Source organism: Lynx rufus, unplaced genomic scaffold, assembly GCF_022079265.1.
Source record: "Lynx rufus isolate CCGP_SWC_20201006 ecotype Redwood Valley unplaced genomic scaffold, mLynRuf1.p SCAF_12, whole genome shotgun sequence".
Taxonomy (NCBI): Eukaryota; Metazoa; Chordata; class Mammalia; order Carnivora; family Felidae; genus Lynx; species Lynx rufus.
In genome coordinates, this window is record NW_025814826.1 from 20545589 (window position 1) to 20566794 (window position 21206).

The following is a 21206-nucleotide window of genomic DNA, read 5'->3' on the forward strand; positions in this document are numbered from 1 at the left end:
AAAGCAACTGAAGATCTTTTGAGTACAGTATTGATAGCATATTAAGGACAGATGCTTAGTAAATTATTTTGGTAATTTGCTTCACAAATTGCTATCTTACATCATATAATGTAAATGTTGGATTTTTTTTTTTCGTATCAACCAAGGAAATAAGGGCCTCACTTACTCCTAAACTCTGATCCTCAAGGCCATGCATCTTGCAGGCCCAGACTACTTCTCTAACTTCGTCTCCTCCTCTCTATGTGACCCTACACATCAAGCTTCACACTTGCTCTTAAGCAGACAGAAAATGCATTAACCTCAGGGCCTTTGCACTTGCTCTCCCTGAAATGGTCTTCCCAATAGCAGCACTTTTCTCTGCTGTTTCACCCTATTCAGTTTCTATTCCCTTAAAAATTTTCACTTTTCTGGATAACTTATCACCACCTGATATCCTCTATTTGCTTCTTTATTTTCTTTTTTCCTCCCCTTGAAGTTTAATCATCAAAAACGATGGTACTTTTTTTCTGTTTGCTGTTGCATCCCCAGCACACTGAAGTGGATAAAGATTTTAGAGTCTGAAGTTAAGTCCCCTATTTAAGAAAAAAGAATAGAAAAATTACAAAATGAAATAGAAGTGAAACTTAATATTTATTTATTTGGAATGCAAAAAAATTTACAAGATTTAAAATGCTGGCAAATACCACAAGCATTATAAAATCTGAAAAACAAAAGACTGCCTTTTTTTTACTTTATTGCCTGACCCACCTCTATAATTCTTCCCTCCACAGTTTTTGGTAACATACTCTTTGACTGCCTCTTCAAATTATAATAATTTTGTAATATAATCTACAGAGAGAATAGGAAAATAATTTTGTTCTATCTCTAGCATAGCTGAACAAGTTTTTAAAAATATATTGATTAGAAAAACCTTTTAATTTCAACATTATTGCTAAATCTCTTACACATTTTTAAATTGTTGTTGAATATGAAAACCCTTATCAGGTTCTTTAGCATATGAACCATAACGTTTGGAAGAATATTCCACAGACTAGCTTCTGGCTCTGTGCATTTCTAGCCTGGTTTTTCCAACACCACACACAACACCGGGTGCCTCAGGGTATGAATATTGCATTACAACCTTGAGCCCTGCCCCTCCTTTTCAACAGTAGATAAGTGAGTTGCACAATGGACAGTACAAATACTCTGGGATCCATTTCCAGACGAGAAGACTACAGTAGCCTAACTAAAACTGAAGTGACTGCAAGTCATATACATAGGTTCCAGTCAGCCTAGCCTAAGTGTGTCCTAAGTCTACTTCCCAAGGGAAGTTGGGACAGACATAATTAGGTCAGCAGTCATAACTATTTGCAATTAAAACATTTTGCTTCAGACAGGGCATCTGGGTGGCTCAGTCGGTTGAGCATCCAACTCTTGATTTCAGCTCAGGTCATGATCTTACAGTTCATGGGATCGAGCCCCACTCTTGGCTCTGCTCACAGTGCAGAGCCTTCTTCAGATTCTCTCTCTCCCTGTCTCTGTCTCTCTCTGCCTCCCTGGCTTGTGCGTACCCACGCTCTCTCTCCCTCAAAATAAATAAATTAATTAAATAAATAAATAAATAAATAACCAACCTTTTGCTTTTGCAAACTTATAAAAGCATGTGACTATGTGAACAATTTGCTAGGGATCCATATAAGTAAGGGACCCTGACTTTCAACCTTTTTTAGCTTGTTAGTAAATCAGCTTCCTCCAGCACCTAATGGTACTTGTGGGTACAAAGTAGACACTCAAAAAATATTTGTTGAGTGAATGAATGAATAAAAGTTACTCCTTTGTGACTCTCCCCATAACATTGTTAAATCAGAGTGCCTTTCAAATTAAATTGGACCCATTAACTACAGGTTACATTTATCATATTAAAACTCTACTATATCTCTGATGTGATGTAGGATCTATTCTTAATACAAAATATGTCAAGAAGATTTATTCATTACAAGCACGGATATATTGACCCGTTCCCTTTTCTTTCTGTGGGGAAATTCACAATTTCTGCATAATTTTATAGCCCTGTCAAGTACATTTTCTCAGGAGTATGCCCTAAGCAGAGCTATTATTGGAATGTCTTCCTACTAAAATTATGGAACAACTTTCCTCAGTGTCTATGTTATATTTGCCTTTTTATCAAGGACAAATTCTACTCTGTGATCTTTATTTTTTTTTTTATTTTTGTGACTTCCAGGGAAGAGTTGTCTAAAATTTAAAAATGATACTACAACTAGAAAGACCTGAAAACTGAAGGCCCATGATTTCCAGGATGGAGTAGAACTATAGATTTAAGTTTTAATTTAACTGTCTAATATGAAAACAGTTATAGTGCTAGAAAGGAAACTGGTGGGTCAGATAAGAACTCTTGTCCTGAACGAATTTGCTTAGGCTTCCCAGCCTTTGGTATGCTGTCTTCATTCTCTTGTCCAGGGTTAGCAAAGCTGTCTCACTGGTAATCAACAAAGTACCTATAAAATCAAATGATCTCTTGTCAAACCTGACTGAGTATATACCTTTATGTACCGTTGCAAAACCATGTGCCATTTCTGGATCTAGAATCTTCCCAAGAATGCTAGAAGCAGAAGTCTTCTTGCAAATGCTGAATTTTTCCACTTGACATTCAGATACTGATAGCTGAGAGAAGAGAAAAAGCTAGGACGCAAATTTTGGTATATTAACAACAAAGTTGTGGGCTTACTGCTGAGCTTTCTTCCACGTGCTTAATTCAGGAGAATGGAATCCTGCGATGCCATGATAGAAAAAGTAGACTCCCACTGGACAAATCAACTGTGAGTCAAACACAGGCAATACTTCCCACAGGGACCTGGTTGTATCTTTTCAAGTGTTTCACTTTTTTAAAATTTCAAATTAATCTCGGGACCTAATTGGAACATACACAGTGGTTAGTATGAAAAGACGGATTAGATAGAGAAAGCCATCTGGTTTTGATATGCTAGTGAAAGAAAATATATGTATCCATTTTAAGGTAGATTTTTCTGTTAGATGATGTGTGTGTGATTGATTCTAAAAAGGTGACACCTGAAGGTACCCTCTCCGAGAGCATATTACTGGACCACATTGGTTGATCGGGAGATTTTTAAAGTCTCTAGCAGATAATTTGCTGCTGTAGTACTGTTTATTACAACTTGAACTAGGGAGAAATAAATCGGTTTAAAAAGATTAAGAAAATGGATAAAAATTATAGGCTGCTTGTTAAAAATCCTTCACAACCAGTAAGTGTTTGTTATAAATAGAGGAAGGCAAGTCATGTTTTATCTAAAAGAACAGACATATTTAAGTTTGATTAGAAGAAGATAAAGATTTCTTTTAGTGTCATTCAGCTAGTATAATGAGTGTTATTGATTAAAATGTTGGAATCAATAAGGACTTAAAATTGGAGTAGAGGAGACCTTAAGGAGGTGGAAAAGGTTATGGCCTGTCAAATAAGCTGACAATTAAATGCTTTGTAAAAAATTGATTTTTTTTTTCTAAGCGTGAACTGTCAACTAAACTTCTTGGCTTTCATGGGCGTATGCTGTTCTACAGCATGTGACAGCATATAAAACTGCAACTACATATTATTATCACACTCATACACTAAATGTTTGTGAACATACTACCAAAAGCTAATTGTAAAACTTTAGCCCATCTGAATGTGTTATTAATGCTGTGTAAAGAGGTCATTTAACAGCCAATGAAACTTAACATGTTTCTCCTTAGAATCCAATCATGTATAATAAGGCAGTAACTCATCAGGTTCTTTCTAAAATGTCAGCAGTAATGTTTTAAGCCCCTTACTCTTCTTTTTATTAATTCATCAGTATCAAAATCTAGCAGATGTATTGGATTTCTATAGTTCAGTCTCTTAACCAAAGATAAGTGAGCTAGATATTCCTCACAGAGAAGCGATTGCATAGTAGACCTTTCATTTGTAAGGAAACACTGAACAGATCTAGAAAAATACACGTGTAAAAAAAAAAAAAACACCAACAAAATACAGGAATGTAAATGCAAAAATGGAAAAAAGACCATCAAAATATCTGTGAATTGAAAAGTGCAGTAAAAGAAAATCTGCTCATGAATTTTACGAAAATTCAGAGACCAGCACCTGAAAATGTTAACAAATATGCGTAGGTTCTCAGAGCTGCCAAAGAGAAAAACGTGAAAGGACATAAAAGGAATTCCTTAAAAGGGAAGGCAAAGGACAAAGGACAAGGAGAAAGGCACAGCAATTACTGAAATCAGGGGCTGGATTCTGAATTTTCTCCCAGTTGCTCTGGGCATCACATTCCTGACTAACTAATTATAAGTTCCTTTTGAAAATTTTACAATCGCTTATATTGGGTCCAAGAAACATTAAAAAAAAAAAATCAACTCTGATCTTAGTGAATATTAATTTCACTGTTTACTTTTCTAAGCCTTTTGGCATAAATTAGTATAAACGTATTAACTATCATATGTAGACATGAATGAAAAATATTAGGAAGTCATTTCTTTTAAGTTACATGGAATATCAGTAAGGAATAATGTCTGATAATTAGATTTTATTATAATTTTTTTTAACTTTAGGTATATAAACTCATAAACACAGTTCATTGTGAGTTTGTTAAATTTAAATACTTAGGACTCCAGTCATGTAGCTCTCTAATCTATTTTTATTTTTATTTTATTAATTTTCATTTATTTATTTATTTACTTGTTTTTAATGTTTAATTTTGAGAGAGAGAGAGAGAGAGAGAGAGCATTCGCATAAGTAGGGGAGGGGCAGAAAGAGAGGGAGACAGAAGATCCCAAGCGGGCTCTGCCCTGACAGCAGAGAGTCTGATGTGGGACTCAGACTCACGAACCATGAGATCATGACCCTATCCGAAGTTAGATGCTCAACCGACAGAGCCACCCAGGCACCCCTATAATCTATTTTTAAGTAGGTGTTCTATGTAGAAAAATCAATGGTTCATTGTCCAGTTGTTTCCATTTTGGCTGGCGGTTTTGATTTTGACATTAGTCTAGGGGAAGAAAAATAATTTTCCTTCTATCCTTCTGAGTTCTTAGCTGAGACCCCTATAATAAAATATTAATGAGAGAAAAACAAACAGTTTATTAATGTGTGTACCTTATGTATACATGGAAGATACCCAAGGAAAAATGAGTAGTAACTCTCTGAGGAGGCAGATTTTGGGCTAGCATATTCTGTTGCCCTTCATTAGTAACCCAAAGCGTTTTGAAGTCCTTAATGGGAACTGGTGGCATTTGACTTGCTTTTGCCTTTGCACACAGGTGCACCCTGAGCGTGACACTGGAGCAGGCCATCATTCTGGCCAGAAGCCATGGACTGCCTCCTCGCTACATCATGCAGGCTACAGATGTGATGCGGAAGCAGGTAAGTCACACACAGTTTAGGGATTGTTTTACAGGACCTGTTTTTTTTTGTTTTGTTTTTTTTTTTTACATTTTCAATGTGTATTTATTTTTGAGAGAGAGAAAGAGAGAGAGAGGAGGAGGAGCAAAGAGAGAGTGAGACACAGAATCCGAAGCAGGCTTCAGGCTCCAAGCTGTCAGCACTGAGCCCAACTCGGGGCTTGAACTCACAAACTGTGAGATCATGACCTGAGCTGAAGCCGGAGGCCCAACCGACAGAGGCACCCAGGTGCCCCTACGGCACCTGGATTTGAAGGTTCCTTTTAATCAGGATTTATCAGGTTTAATGAGGATTAGTCAGCATTTATCAGGTGTCTGATTAGTGCCTGGATGTGGGGGACACTTTTTCAGGCTCAGAGAGTAAGTGTGAACAAGAAACACTCCCAGGGACGAAGGCAATACAGACATCTATATGAGGATCCTCCAAGAAACTAAGCCAACCTGGAAAAAAGGATGTGTAAAAGATAACCAGAAGGAGGAAAGGGGTTGGCCAAGTGTAATGGGCAGGAGTGGATTTGAGGCTTATGTAAGGAGCAAGGGCAAAGGCTACATGGCATTTTCTGGGCATCGCAGGTGATTTAGTAAGGCTCTGGAAATAGAATTGAGGAAGAGCGTGGGGGCAAGGAAGAAGAGGAAGGAATTGAAGGCCTTTTTTGCTCCTGGAGCTCTCAAAGTGAAGTCCAAGCCATGCTAAGAATTTGGTGCATTATTCTGAAGATAAAAGCACATATCTCAAATTTTCCTTCAGAGGATGAAGAGTAGTCTTTGGGATGTCATTAGGTCACTGAAGTATTTATAGGTGGGAATAAACTCTCATAAAGAGAATGAGCTTTTGATACAGTACCCACTGGTATTTTAATGTGATAGTTTGGTTTCTAACGCTTAAAATTCTTTTAAAAGGTAACAAAAATGCATTAACCTCCAATTTATTATTAGGAAAATGTGCCTTATATAATAGAAAAGACACAACTTATTAGAAAGACAAGAGTTGGAAAATATCAATTTTATGTTTTATTCTGCCACAGTTTCTCAGGGTAACCACAGAAAATTGATTTAACAAATATTTATTCTTGCTGACTTGGTTTGAACTGCCCAATGATAGTAAGTGATTTAGTTTTTAAGATATGCTTTTGTAGTTAAAACTTATTTGTTTACTAAAGACTTAGTGTATAACTCTTACGCAAACATACTAATCTCTGTGGGTTTGCTCCCAAGATATACTACAGAATGTAAAAAAAAAAAAAAAAAAAAAAAAAAATCCATGGAAGCAGTCATAAGTGATACCAGCACCGGTTTGGGGTCTGTAATTCAGGAATAAAGTACAATGAATGGATATACATTGGAGCTTCGAGGTGGGAACCCTGGAGCTGGAGACTGAAAACCAAGATCTGACAAGGTCTAACAGGGATTTGCTAAGTAAAGGTTAAATCCACAAGAAGCACAGGGCACAGTATGGTTCAGCTAGAAAAAGGGCAACTACAGATGCAAATGCCAGCAGGTTTTGGAAGGATTTTTTGGATGGATATAATACAAATTTGGTTTTAAAAAGTAGACCAAAGTAAACTTGTGATTATTCGTTTCAGGGTTGGGTTGGGGATGCCAAAAGTACAGAAAGACACTGAGCATTCTGTTTCACTCTGTTGCTGTTAGAATAAGTTTGAATGAAGACTTGGAGGGGCCATCTCGAAATTATGGTTTACGGCAAGACTAAGAGACTGGTTATTAACTTGTTTTAGAATAATCCAGTACAGGAGTAATGATGAATTCACTAGATATACATTCTTACTATATGGACTTCAGTAATCAAAAACGTTTAAGTTCTTACACGTGAGAACGCACATCTATAAACTACAGGGGAGAAAGTAAAAACCGTATTATGTAAGCCTTAGTGACTTATTTAACCAGTGCAAACCTTTTTGAAATACAATATACATGCTATTTTACATATATTATTATATGTATTATTATATATTTATAAAATGTAACTTAAGAAAACTGAAAAGTTATGAATTTTTTTTTTAATTTTTTTTTCAACGTTTATTTATTTTTGGGACAGAGAGAGACAGAGCATGAACGGGGGAGGGGCAGAGAGAGAGGGAGACACAGAATCGGAAACAAGCTCCAGGCTCTGAGCCATCAGCCCAGAGCCTGACGCGGGGCTCGAACTCACGGACCGCGAGATCGTGACCCGGCTGAAGTCGGACGCTTAACCGACTGCGCCACCCAGGCGCCCCTGAAGTTTCTTATAAAATTTATAAACTGCAGTTTTTCAGTATTCATCACTTCTTCCTTCTATTTTTTTTTAGTAAATATATTTAGAATAGGTAGCTACCCTCCTTTGTTACTGGTTTCTCTGCTGCAAATATGGCATCTCCAGGTGGATCTGAAACAAAGAACTGATTTCTGACTTCTGTATGGAAGATCAGAGAGCCTGGGGCCCTCTCTTTAGAGAAAGTGGGTTAAACTGGTGTACAAGGGGATTTTCGCAGCGTTCCATCTGCTGCCCATCCTCTCTCCAGTGTCCAACTGTTACAGGCAGTGGAATTAGTGGCTGGGATCCAGTCTGCAAGCCAACTCTTATGTACCTGTGATCTAAGTAGTTAGAACACAAATGGGGATCAAAGATCTGACTTTCCTGTTCCTTTTGTTTCTCAAACATTTAGACTCAACTCTCCAGAGACTGAATGGTTGAGATGTTTGCCAGATCAATGAGTAATATTTTCTAAGATCTTTAGTTTCTTTTTTAGGGAGAAGCGCTTCAGCATGATTGATTATATGGTTTTCATGTACAGCTTTGTATATCTATTTTTCATAGACTTGTTTAATGCTCTGGTTAGTTAGAAGGGAAGCTGAAAGATAGAGGGAAGGGTACTATGCCCCTTCTAATTTTTTTGATAATGATTATAATAATCCTAGGCAGCACTTTTACATAACCAACTGATCTGATTAATACAACGTTTGAGGGAGAAGCTTTCATTTACATTAGAAACAAAGTTTTCTTTTCTTTTTTTTTTAATTTTTTTTTCAACGTTTATTTATTTTTGGGACAGAGAGAGAGCATGAACGGGCGAGGGGCAGAGAGAGAGGGAGACACAGAATCAGAAACAGGCTCCAGGCTCCGAGCCATCAGCCCAGAGCCCGACGCGGGGCTCGAACCCACGGACCGCGAGATCGTGACCTGGCTGAAGTCGGACGCTTAACCGACTGCGCCACCCAGGTGCCCCTAGAAACAAAGTTTTCTATTCTACAAATTATACATTCCACGTATTATTGGGTGGAAGACCGCCTCAATTTTTTTTAAATAAAACTGGAATTTCAGAGTTCTGTCTCCTTACCTACAATATCAGGACATTATACTGGGCACAGTAACAAAGGCTGAAGAAGATGTGATTCTTCCCCCATCTTATGGTGGCCACACATAGGCAGATCATCATGATACAGGTACCAATAGACAAGTGGTATACAACCTCAGTGTTTTCGGACATAAGACAGGGAATAAATAAGTGAGTAAACTGTGAGCCTCTCAGTGGCTGGGACACTGAGTATAGTTTGTTTTGGTGGGCATAGGTTTCCAGAATAGTACCTAGCAGAGAGTAAATGCTAAATGGCGTGTGTTCAATAGTTCTAACTGGGATAACCAGAAAAAGGCTTCATGCAGAAAGTGATACCATGATAGTGACTTGAAAGCATAGATTCTTGAGCCAAGCAACCTCAGTTTGAATCCCAACTCCAGTGTTTACCATCTGTATCATTTGGGACAAGATACTAAGTCTCTCTGTTACTTAGTTTCCTCATTATTAAAACAAAGATTTTAATAGTACTTGCCTCGTAGTGTTGCGAGGATATACTCAATGCACTTAAAATAATACCTGATATAGTGAATGACCGATTAGTTATTAGCCAAGATGATATTTGATTTGAGCCTGGGAGGATAAATGGGAGTGGACAGGTAGGGAAGAGGAGAGAGGAGGTCCTTGGGTAGAGGAAACAACATAAACAAGGGTGGAAAAGTGCAAGTACCTGGCAGGTTGAGTATATGAAGAATTATATAGTTGAATTCACCATGGAATACACCAACAGTTGTGTTCAGCATGATGAACATCAGTGTGATTTGCAACCTTTGAAGAAAGCAAAAGCCTTTCTACAGACTACTCAGTGGAATATTATGAGACTAAAGACAAAAGTAATTATACACAAACACTATACCCTAGCCTAGTAAATCTATTTCTCACAGGGATATGATTTAGAATTTCTAAAACTAGCTTATGTGTATGCTAGGTTTGAAGAGATAAGTAAATATATTGTAAGTAATGAAAATAAAGTTTCTTACTGTCAGAAAAGGAAGTTACAAATAGGGAAAGGGAGAAGGCTATAATCCAGAACAAATCCTGTGGTGTGGAGGTAGCAATTTGAACTGATGGATACACACACACACACACACACACACACACACATGCACACGCGTGCACGCATTTAGAAATAAATATAGATGTTTGAGTATGTTTGCCATTAGTTAAATAGCTCTGTCTACTCAGACAACCTAGAAGCAGTTACATGCCAATAGTAGCAGTGAGCATACCCAGTGTCCAGATCTTGGGTTCCAAATATAATTCTCCATTAAAAAGAGCCACAGTGCTTGGAGAAGTGGTTAATCTCCACAACATAATTATTAACTACAAAAAGAAAAGAAGTAACTTTACAGTGGAAAAACCTGGCAGACACCGCTTGAACCGAGTGATGACAGTTACTGTCACCGATAAGATGTAGAGAAGTCACATGATATGGTGATGGTCAACATCAGTGGTCTCATGCACTGAGGAGGCACAAAATCACTCTTGTCCAAAATGCATGTCTTCTATCTGATCGTGAGGAAACCGCTGACAAACCCAAACTGAGAAATATTCTCCAAAATAGTGACCAGTACTTATCAAAAGTATTAAGGTCATAAAAGACAAATCAAATCCAAGGAAATGCCATGGATCAGAGGACCAAGGGGACAAGAAAACAAAATGTAGTTTGGGATCCTGGGTTGGATCCTGGAATAGAATCAGGACACGAGGGGGAAATGGTGAAATTTGATTAAGACTTACAGCATTATATGAACATTGATTCCCTGGTTTTGACCATCATACTCTGGTCAAGTGAAGGGTGAGCATTAGAGAGAGTTTACATAGCTGAGTTAAGTATGTGAACTTTCTGTTCTGGTGTTACAACTTTTCTCTAAGTCTAAAACTACTCCAAAATGAGTTATTTTTTAACTGCTTAATTATAATTCCTAAATTCCTTCCCATCTGCCTTTTTGCCACCCCCACCCCTTTTCCCTATTTGCTTTCCTTTATTTGGTCCATCTTGAGAGGATGTATTCTTTTGTTTTCCTTTCTTCCTTTTCTCCTTTTCTTTCTTCCCTTCCCATAGTTCAGAATTTGGTAGCAAGAAAGAGAGTTTCAGAGATTTTGTATTTCTTTATTTTATTTTTTAAGTTTATTTATTTCGAGAGAGAGAGCACAAACAGGGGAGGGGCAGAGAGAGGCAGAGAATCCCAAGCAGGCTCTGCACCATCAACACAGAGCTCAACACGGGGCTCAAACTCCCAAACCGTGAGATCGTGACCTGAGCTGAAACCAGTCAGAAACTTAACCAAGCCACTGAGATGCCCTAGAGTTTCTTTAAAACCACTCTCCTTCAACTGTTCTGAGCCCCAAACCCTGGTGTTTAGTTCTATCTAGTAACTAATTCCCATTAGGAACTGAACAATGATTATAGCTTCATTCATGAACTTGACAAGTTGTGAAGACTTTTTCATTGCTAAAGTGCATTGCCTTTGTACTATAAAGTTTGGGGCAGAATTCTTACATTTCAGAGATCCACACGCACATGCCTTGTCCAGAATTGCTTTAGAACTATTTAAGAAAATATTTTCTTGATAAATACTATGAACTTTAAAATAGCTGATTATTCAGCTAAGGATAAAACAGGTTTGTGAGTGCGATAGAACTGTGATTTTCTGTTCCACAAAAGTGAGGACACAGCACATATTTGTAGCCTTCTCGTTTCTTATTTTCAACATCTAAAGTATTGCTTGCTTCTAGGAATAAAGACATAGATGAGATAGTGAACAGGAAGCTGTGATTTAAGTTTATTTTGAATGATTTAGGTAGCTATTGAAATAAATATCAACCCTTTGGAAAAATATGTCAGCATATTTTGATACTTAAAGCATTAGTTTTGAAAATGCTCAGATGATAATTTTTCTCTTCTGCTTCACCTCATCTCTCTTGATGTTATATACATTGTTGGAATAAATATTCTACACTCAAATGTTCATGGTATGCTAAATAATTACTAATACAATGTAGAGCTAAAAATGATTTTCCCTACTTCTCTCAGGGAGCAAGAGTTCAGAACACAGCAAAGAATTTGGGAATCAGAGACAGAACCCCACAGTCTGCTCCAAGGTAAGTGACTCTCCAGGTCTGCTCTTTCCCAAAGGGCTTACTGCCACTTCCAAGGCAGTGTCACTTACATCTAATGCACCGGCCACAGTACATGCCTAGTGAAGTACTGAATATAATCATGGAAATTGGCCTCGTAAACACTCTGTGGCTAAATGTGACTAATCATAAGTGGTCTCTGAATTCAATGAAATTTTAAGGGAAGCAAACTTAGAGGTAGCAGGTAGAAGTCTTGACATTATTCTGTTTTCCAAGTTCCGTCATGAATTCAAAGACAAAAGTCCACACAGGTACTACTAATATTTGTAACCCAAGTGTACCGAACTACCAAAATGCCATTTTCATTTATTTTTCTCTGCCTGACATGCTGTTCCCTCTGGCATGATTGCTTTTCCCATCTGTGTCTGTATGGAAAACTCCTACTTACCCACAAAACCCTTTGTGTCCTTTTCTCAATGCCCTCTTCTCTTTGAAGTCTTGGCTGAGTTTTCTTCCTCTTTGTGCTCCCTTAGCATCTTGTGTATTGGTCTTGTATAGCTCTTTTATAGCTCTGTGTTACAATATATTGTTCCATGTCTCCTCACCCAACCTGAATGTGGATTCTCTGGAGACAGAGGATATGTTTTTTGGATTTTATTCCTGGCTGATCATAGTGCTGTACAGTAGACATTGAATATCTGAACTGATTTCAAGAACGTGCGAATGAACAAATGAATAAATGAGCTTTTTGTTTGTGATCATATCAAATATGCACAGTTCACATATCATAACAGGAAAAGACTCTAGGGGCACCTGGGTGGCTCAGTTGGTTGAGCGTCTGACTTCAGCTCAGGTCATGATCTCACAGTTCATGGGTTCAAGCCCCGCATTGAGCTCACTGCTCTCAGTGCAGAGCCAGCTTCCGATCCTCCCTCCTCTCTCTCTGCCCCTTTCCTGCTCATGTTCTCTCTCTGTCAAAAATTTAAATTTTTTTTAACTTAAAAAAAGAAAGGATTCTAATTCACCTTTAGAATAAATGAACATGGAGACAGCCATCAGAGAAATGTTAATTTCATTTCCCTGGTGACAATAAGGTAAGCAGCCATCTATCTTGAAGTGGGGCAAAATTAAATAATCTCTTTTACATTTGATTGTTTTTATACGTTGGCATTTTAACAAAAAGGAGACGCCTCCAGGCACTGTCACAGACAAGACACTTTCGTTTTCTATTTACAAAGCAGTTACCAGAGTGAGAATGATGACAGCAGCATTTATGAAGTTATATTTCATCCTAAAAAACTCTGTGGGCAGTAGAAGTACTTTCACAAGGGAAAACATATTTTCCCCCTGAAAATGGATGGAGCACTCATGTTCTAATTGTGTTTATTTTTAGTGCTGGCTCCTAACTTATTTAATCCTCAAGTCTTGTTAATGTTATCTTTCATAGTTGATTAAGTTAGAAAGACTGTTCCTAAGGAGTCATTTCACATAGGCATTCTCTCTCTGGCACCTTGAGCCGACGTGGTATATTGTGATAACGGACCCAGTGAAGTGTTAAAATTCCAATAAGAAAACAAGATAATGGTTTAGCAAGGTCTTCATAGCTAGAGCTTATAAACACTAATAAACAGAAGGGTTAAGATAAGACTTCAGCATCCTGATCAATAAACCAATACGCAAGCGGAATACAAGAAAAGAAACTGATGAACTCACTTTTTTCTTTATTGTATTGTGTTTTAAAACTCTTGAACTGAAACACAATAAAATGTGCCAGCTGTAAAGTTGACATTTTTATAAGAGAATAATAATCCCCAAAGAGAAATCTAAAGTAATTTTTAATTTAATCCTATTTATTCTTTCACTCACTCTATAAATATTTATTGAGGACTTAAGAAATGCAAAGCACCCTGCTCTGCTTCATGGAGGGTAGAAACATGAGATGGAAATAGAACCATCCCTCAAGGACCTTTCAGTTAAAGAGATGAGATGAGAAAACATAACTGGAAGGAAAGGTAGAATATAAGAAGCACTGTGTGAGGGGTGGGATCCCGCCCAGCTGGGCACCAGGGTTCCTGTCCCAGAGACAACAAATTTAAGAACAATTTGCTAGAAGAAGAATATTCTAGGATGACACCAAATCTTTGGGTTGGACAACAATGGGCAAATGGTTCCAGTCACTAAGAAAAATAAGCACGTGTAGGGAAAGGAGGGTGAGCTCATGTTGGTGACATTGGGACTAAGGATCAATGGGACACCCAAATGGAGATGGCTTTGTGGGCAATACAGTGTTCTTCCTCCTAACTTTCATACATTGGATCTTCAGATTAATCAACTTATCTTCATCATGAACCAAGTATTACCTTTCAGATATAAAGGTACACTGGTCTTATTTTCTATTAGATCACAAAACCTGGGAACTATTGTGCTACGATAGCTTGATTTATTTTATCTGTTTAATTGTGAAGCAGCATACTGAAGTGGTTACACGTGAAAAACATGATTTTGAGTCCCAGCTCCTGCTTGATGACCTTATTTAGTCAGATTACTTATTTTCTCTGAGACAGTTTTCTCATCTTTAAGATAGGGAGAATTGCCTTGGGACAGATTATTATTGACACTGTAGCCTTGAAAATGTCTCTTTTGCCATGTAGAAGGATGAAGGGCATGATCTGTAGGTTGAAGTTTCAAAGTTTTACTCTCAGCAGATTTGGATTTGGGCTGGAAATACCAGCTCCAAGATGGCTGCCTGAGCCCAAACAGGAAAAGAAGAAAGTGGAGCCAGGAACAAACCTTTTCATGCAGGGGCACTGGTGTGCATGGGTGGAATGAAACTATGACAAGGGCCCCAAGGTGTTGGGCAAACCAAGGCCTTCTGTTACCTAACAATTTAGCTGACAAAAAAACAAATGCCTCAGTGCAAGGTAAAAGCCCAACTCTTAACTATTACATTTTACTTCCCAACTCTATCTGCCTGTTCTAAATTCCCAAAGCCCCACGATTTCCATTACAAATGTGTCTGAACTCAAATAACCCTGAGTCACTTCCAAGAAGCCTCACAGAAGCTGAATCTGCCCAGTTCTGCAGTATCCAGAGCTATTATTTCATTAGGTGATCACACGGAGTAGCCTTTTGCCAATTTGCAAGGCAGACATTTCAAAGACTTGCCTACACAGTGGCATTAGTTCCATTATGTGGAAACGTGCAGTGCAAGGTAATGGAATGTGATGGCTCAGCCCAGATCTCACGGGGTAGGACATTTGCTACCCGGCTTACTGTTTGTGTTCTACCTGAGTAAGGCCACTGCCTTTGCCTTCGTTAGGCAGTGCTGTAAGGAAAATGAAAGGATCAAAATTAAAGAGGAAAAGAACTTTCCGATCATTCCATTATTCCGGTACTGGGAATGCATTTTGAAGCAAAACTGTAGTTTTTTACTGCAAAGGCAGCTTTGAACTATATCAGCTCAATTTAATGTATTCTTTTCTCTGGGAAAGATGAAATAAGCTTTTCTGATGTGAGATGTCCTTATTTCAGTATTCATTTTCTTCCATGGAGATTACATGAAGAGCATTAAGCACCTTTCAGACTTGAATAATCTCCAAAGGCAGTAACTTTTTCCTGTGTGTTTCCAGACTGGGAAAGTTTATGTTGTTAACTAGGTTTCTAACTCAATATTCAAACTTTGTCATTCTTTTCCCCTTTGATTTAGAATTAGCATGGGATTAAATGTTGAAGGAGAAGGAAACATAATTTGCTAAGTTTGTCAACAACTCCTGTAAACTGTGTTCAATTTAATTTGTATAAGAAGGGAATCACCATGCTACCCCTATCCCTGAGTTTGGAGTACTTTTGAAAAGGAGCAAAGTTGAAACCTGTACTTAATGTTATTATTTTAGGGTTTTTTTTTTTTAATTTTTTTAATGTTTATCTTTGAGACAGAGAGAGAGACTGCGCACAAGCTTGCCAGGGGAGGAGCAGAGAGAGAGAGAGAGAGAGAGAGAGAGAGAGGGAGACACAGAATCCAAAGTAGGCTCCAGGCTCTGAGCTGTCAGCACAGAGCCCAATGCAGGGCTCGAACTCACAAACTGAGAGATTATGACCTGAGCCGAAGTTGGACACTTAACCGACTGAGCCACCCAGGCGCCCCTGTACTTAATATTTTTAGATCATGGATGAGGCTCTCAAGTAGGGCCAGCATGGCCATGGAGCTATTAGGACTGTGAGTATATGTAGTCTAACATCTAGCCACCTCAGTCAGCTGATCTTCTCTCAGACTGTGCTTTTAATAATGGGTGTGCCCTGTCTGGTCACTGTGGCTGTCTTGCAGCTATTTTATTTAAATATTGAGAGAGAGAGAGAGAGAGAGAGAGAGAGAGAGAGAGAGAGAGAGAAGGAGAGAGAGAAGGAGAGAAGGAGACAGGCAGAGAGAGAGGGAGGGAGAGAAGTCCAAGCAGGCTCTGTGAGGTCAGTGCAGATCCCGGCATGGGGCTGGAACCCACCAACTGTGAGATCATGCCCTGAGCCGAAACCAAGAGTCAGGGGCTGAACCGACTGAGCCCCCCAGGTGTCCCTGTCTTGGCAGATATTATGTTCCCCTTAATTTGGTTCTGGAGTTAGGATATTCTGGAGAATGTGGAGCTCTGGAGCTTGTACAATCCTAATTCAGTCCCCCGAGCTTTGCCTCAAGACACCCAAACCTGGGATGTCAAGAGGGAGCCCTTCTTGGCATCTCCACTAGTTCAAGTAGATTCCTTGAGCCACTTGAATCTCCACTTGATTCTGCTGGCAGATGAATGGAACGGTGGGCGGAGATGGGCAGATATTCCCAAGGAAACACCAGATAATTGTGCCTTTGAGATTCAGGCCTCAGGACTCTGCCACATCAGCCTATTTGTAACTGACTGCACCCAAGACATGGTACAGAATGAAACAAATTTCAAAAACTAGTTAGGAAACCAGTGGACCCCTATGAGAAGGTGCTGTTTTGCTACAAATTAGTCATGATAGACAAGATGGTAATTATCACTATAGTATCATCTCCTAGAACTCAAAGAATCAGTTTTGCTGCCAGCAAGGTGAACAGTCAGGGCAGGCAGCACTGGAGCAGAAGCAGCTGGTGTGGGAAAGATGACATTGTGTAATCAGTAGTTGTCTCCACTTATACAGAGACATTGGTGTTTTCTGAAAACTAGAACTGAAGTTTTGGAGTTTGCTAATTCATAAGTAATTTTTAGTAAAATAGGCAATATGATCATGGCTCCTGAACCAGGAACTTATTGTCAATATATTTTTTGTACCAGTAGAAACATCTCAGGTAATGGCAATACGCCAGGCTGCTGTCACACTCTTCCCTGCCTTTCCTAGGCTGTACAAGCTGTGCGAGCCGCCTCCCCCTGTTGGAGAAGAATGAGGAGAATCCCCAAGGAACCAGGCAAGCAGAAGCTTCTGAACACTAGACAAAAGACATGCTGGCTAAACATTCTTCATTCAAGATAAATAAATGAAATTTTTTTCTCTAGCTCCTTCCCCATGGAGTAAATAACCAATGTTCTTCTTGTACGTGGATACTTGTGCTGGAAATGGATGAGAGATCACTCAGACCATCTGTAGCTTCACAAACTAATCTGTCTATGTATTGACACTAACTATTCATTTTTAGGGTAAATTTTGTCCTTGGAATTTATGAAAAAAAAAAAACCAGGTAAACAATGAACCATTGTGCCTCCTCTCCCATTAGTTAGAATTATTTCATTGTGTTTGTTTTCATCTTTTCTGAATGCAATCATGTGATAATGGATATTTCCACTTGAAGAAGTCTTTCACTGAAGAAAGATGGACACACTTTTCAAATCATCATACAGAAATGTTACAGACCACATAGACTGGGTGTTATTGTAGGCATTCGGTCCCCTACCTGCATCAGAGAAAGTATGATTTGTGAATGGTGAAGAGCATGCTTGACTCTTTTTCCTACGGGTTTATTTCTCAGTAACAGAGAAGAGAGCTGAATGAGGCTTCTACCAAGACTTTCTTCCCACTGCTTGTGGTGGGAAGCACTGCTTTGTGCTCGTGGACAGTTCCAGCAAGTGGGTGCTGTCATTGGTCTCTGAAATGGCATGGCTTCCTAGGGCCACGTGTACTGGTGCTGTGCCACAGGTGGCCAGGGGTTGGAGAGGGGTGGAGAGGGGTGGAGATCAGGGAGGTACAGGAGGGGAGAGTGGGGTAAAGGAGGAAATTTAAGTCCATTTAAAAAGTCAAATTTTAACTTAGAAAGATACCTAAAATTCTTACTTTTATTAAGACTTCCATATGAGATGTGAGACTCTGAAGAGAATACACCGTGCTGAGTATTTTTCTATCAAGGTATGTGTACAACAGTGAAAATAAAGCGTTATTTGTTGAACTGTACAAGGACTATTAGAGACCTTGATAATGTATGGAAGCACAAGGTGTATTCTATTTTCATTCCAAAATACACGTCATTTTTATCATTTCTATGTTGATTAAATAATATTGTTTTTTAGTGTAATGAATACAGTAATATTGATTTTGAATCTATAATTTTCAAAACAGTTAAAATGCCCTTCCTGTGATTGTGATGAGTATATGGATTTGGACTAATTTAGTATGTGAAATGCTTTTCATAACTAAGGTATATACAGATGATTATTACATTTTAATTTATGAAATTTGATAATGATTTTCAGATGATCATTAAAAATCTTCACTGCCATCAGTTGTGTATTGAATAACAAAAATTTTGTGTTATACATATACCAGTTATTCATACACTGGTCAAGCTGATAAAAATTGTTCTTTGGCACAGAAGCACTTAAAATTTTTGCAATAAGTCCTTATATATAATAAGAGATAAACTCAAAGTTTTCAAAGGAAACGTTGAACACTTTGAATTTAATGAAGATATTACCTTAACACAAATACCTATATTAAGTATATCTTAACTTTCAGGGATTTAACATTCTTGATATTATCATCAACTGATCCTGAAGGTCCATGACATTAGTATTTTGCGATTTTCCTGTACTGAAAAATTGATTACTTTCACTGTGGCTAATGAGTGAGCAAAACTGATCAACTAGAAGTATTTTTCATATTGTCTTTACTGTTTTCTAGTCACCATCCTAGAAGCCTTATTTCTCATTAGAAGGATGAAGGGGTCACTTCAACACTTCAGTCATACTTTGCTATGTTTCATGGAGGAAATTATCTGCAATTATAGTATGTATAAAATAGCATATTTTTAAGGGTCTATTCTCTATATAGTAGGATGTGCTTAATATTTTAAGGGTTAAATGTAGCGTAAGTGTACCAACCTTCAGAGTGCTTGGTACTTCTTGAATGCTCCAAAGTTAGTAATGATTTCTATTCTCATCAGTCCCTGTCATTTTTTATTACAATAAAAATTGTAGCTAACATTTAAGTAGTTACTATGTGCCAAGCGGTACCTCCAAGTGCTTTATCCCTATTTGTTGTTATTGTTTCACTAATCCTTACAAAGACTGGGATGGTGTCTTTTCATCATCCCCATTTCACAGTTGAGGAACTGAAGCAAAGAAGGGCCCAGTGACTCGTCCAAGACCACAGGACTGACAAGTGACAAAAGTAGGATTTAAATCCAGGAAGTCTGCCTTCTTAATGCATTACGCTGCTTCTCCATATTCACGTAAGAACTGTTGTAATATTACCCATTATTTGTTAGTAAAGTTGTGACATGTGTTGCCATTAAGTTATACATTTTATATTGAGTAAAAAATGAATGGAAACATATAAAATGTCTTTAATATGTGAAAATCATAAGATTTCTTAGGCATTTTACCATTCTGGATACACATTTTGAGGCAACGCAGTGCTGTTGCAATCTGAAAAAATAGATTCCTCATAATTGAAGGTAACAATTTTAGGTATGTTTTGAAATTCTGGAAAAGTATACCATATAAAATTTGACTACGATTCCAAAACAGTGGTAGCAGTAAAAAAGAAAATGTCCAATGAATGAATGGATAAAGATGATTTTTCAATATCATAATGTGCCTCCACATGACACTGGACACTTAACTGGCCATGAGTTTTTAGAATGAATTTACCTAAATGCTCACATACTCCTCTAGAACTCCTTGAAATGTTGCTAAAGCCCTGCCAACAGTTCTTCCAAGTTCTGAGTTTGGACATCCACCTAAAGGGGAAGGTCATGCATAGAAATTTTGGTTCTTAACGTGGGATCTAAGTCAAAAATAATTGCTAACCAGTAATCCATAGTCAATACATCTTAAATATTCCATGATATCTTATAAAGTTATCTAATATAAAATATAACAAAACTTAATATAATGTTAACAGAATGAGCAATTTGAAGAGACTAGAATTTTCCATCTATTTCCGTTATTGTTTAACAAGAAACAAAGAAACAAAGAAGAATTCCTGTACTAGCTTTACTTCTATTGGATATATAAAGTTGAATTTAGGAGGTAAGCTTTATTTTATGAACTAATATTCTAATCATAGAAGTCTCACACTATGTTCTGTCTCTCTCTCTTTTTTTTTTAAGGTTTATTTATTTGTTTCGAGAGAAAGTGAAAGAGAGAGCAATCAGGAGAGGGGCAGAGATAGAGGGAGAGAGAATCCCAAGCAGTCTCTGTGCTGTCAGGGCAGAGGCTGGCGCGGGGCTCGATCCCAAACCATGAGATCATGATCTGAGCCGAAGTCAAATGCTTGACTGACTGAGCCACCCAGGCGCCCCTATTTTCTGTCTCTTTAAATCATATTCTTCCAGTGACCTAGCTTCCCTATGCATTCAGTGGTCACTCTTCTTGTAGTAACAATGTTTAATTTAAAATTAGGCTAATATCCTATGACACTATAATATATATGAGATTACAATGATACTCATTCTGACTCTATTGATTTAAATTTTATGATAGTTAACTAAGTTCAGAATGAGATGAAATTAATGTTGGTACTAACTATAAAAACCAAGAAAATAAATAGTTAAAAACAAAATCTTGAGGGACGTATTAACTAAATAAAAAAAATAAAATAAACTATTTGGGGCACCTGGCTGGCTCAGTCAGTGGAACATGTGACTCTTGATCTCAGGGTTGTGAGTTCAAGACCCACGTTGGGTGTAGAGATTACTTAAAAAATAAAATCAGTAAAAAAAAAAACAAACCCAAAAACAAAGAAAAGAAACTATTTTCAACCCTCTGAACATATACATTTTATAGAAAAAATAATATTTAGTGACATGGAAGCTTTTAGCTGAGAGTTAGTTACTCTATATATTTGACAATAATGCATTTGTATGTAAAGTACTAA

The 21206-nt window shown here is 37.8% G+C and overlaps 1 protein-coding gene across 1 annotated transcript in view; it reads left to right on the plus strand.

Moving 5' to 3' along the window:
• Positions 1–17283, plus strand: part of PREX2 (phosphatidylinositol-3,4,5-trisphosphate dependent Rac exchange factor 2) — a 291402-nt gene extending 274119 nt beyond the window's left edge. The window contains exons 38-40 of the mRNA XM_047073746.1: positions 5305–5407; positions 11833–11900; positions 17238–17283. Coding sequence (XP_046929702.1) covers positions 5305–5407; positions 11833–11900; positions 17238–17283 — 217 coding nt within the window. The remainder of the gene's footprint in view (positions 1–5304; positions 5408–11832; positions 11901–17237) is intronic.
• The last annotated feature ends 3923 nt before the right edge of the window (positions 17284–21206 follow it).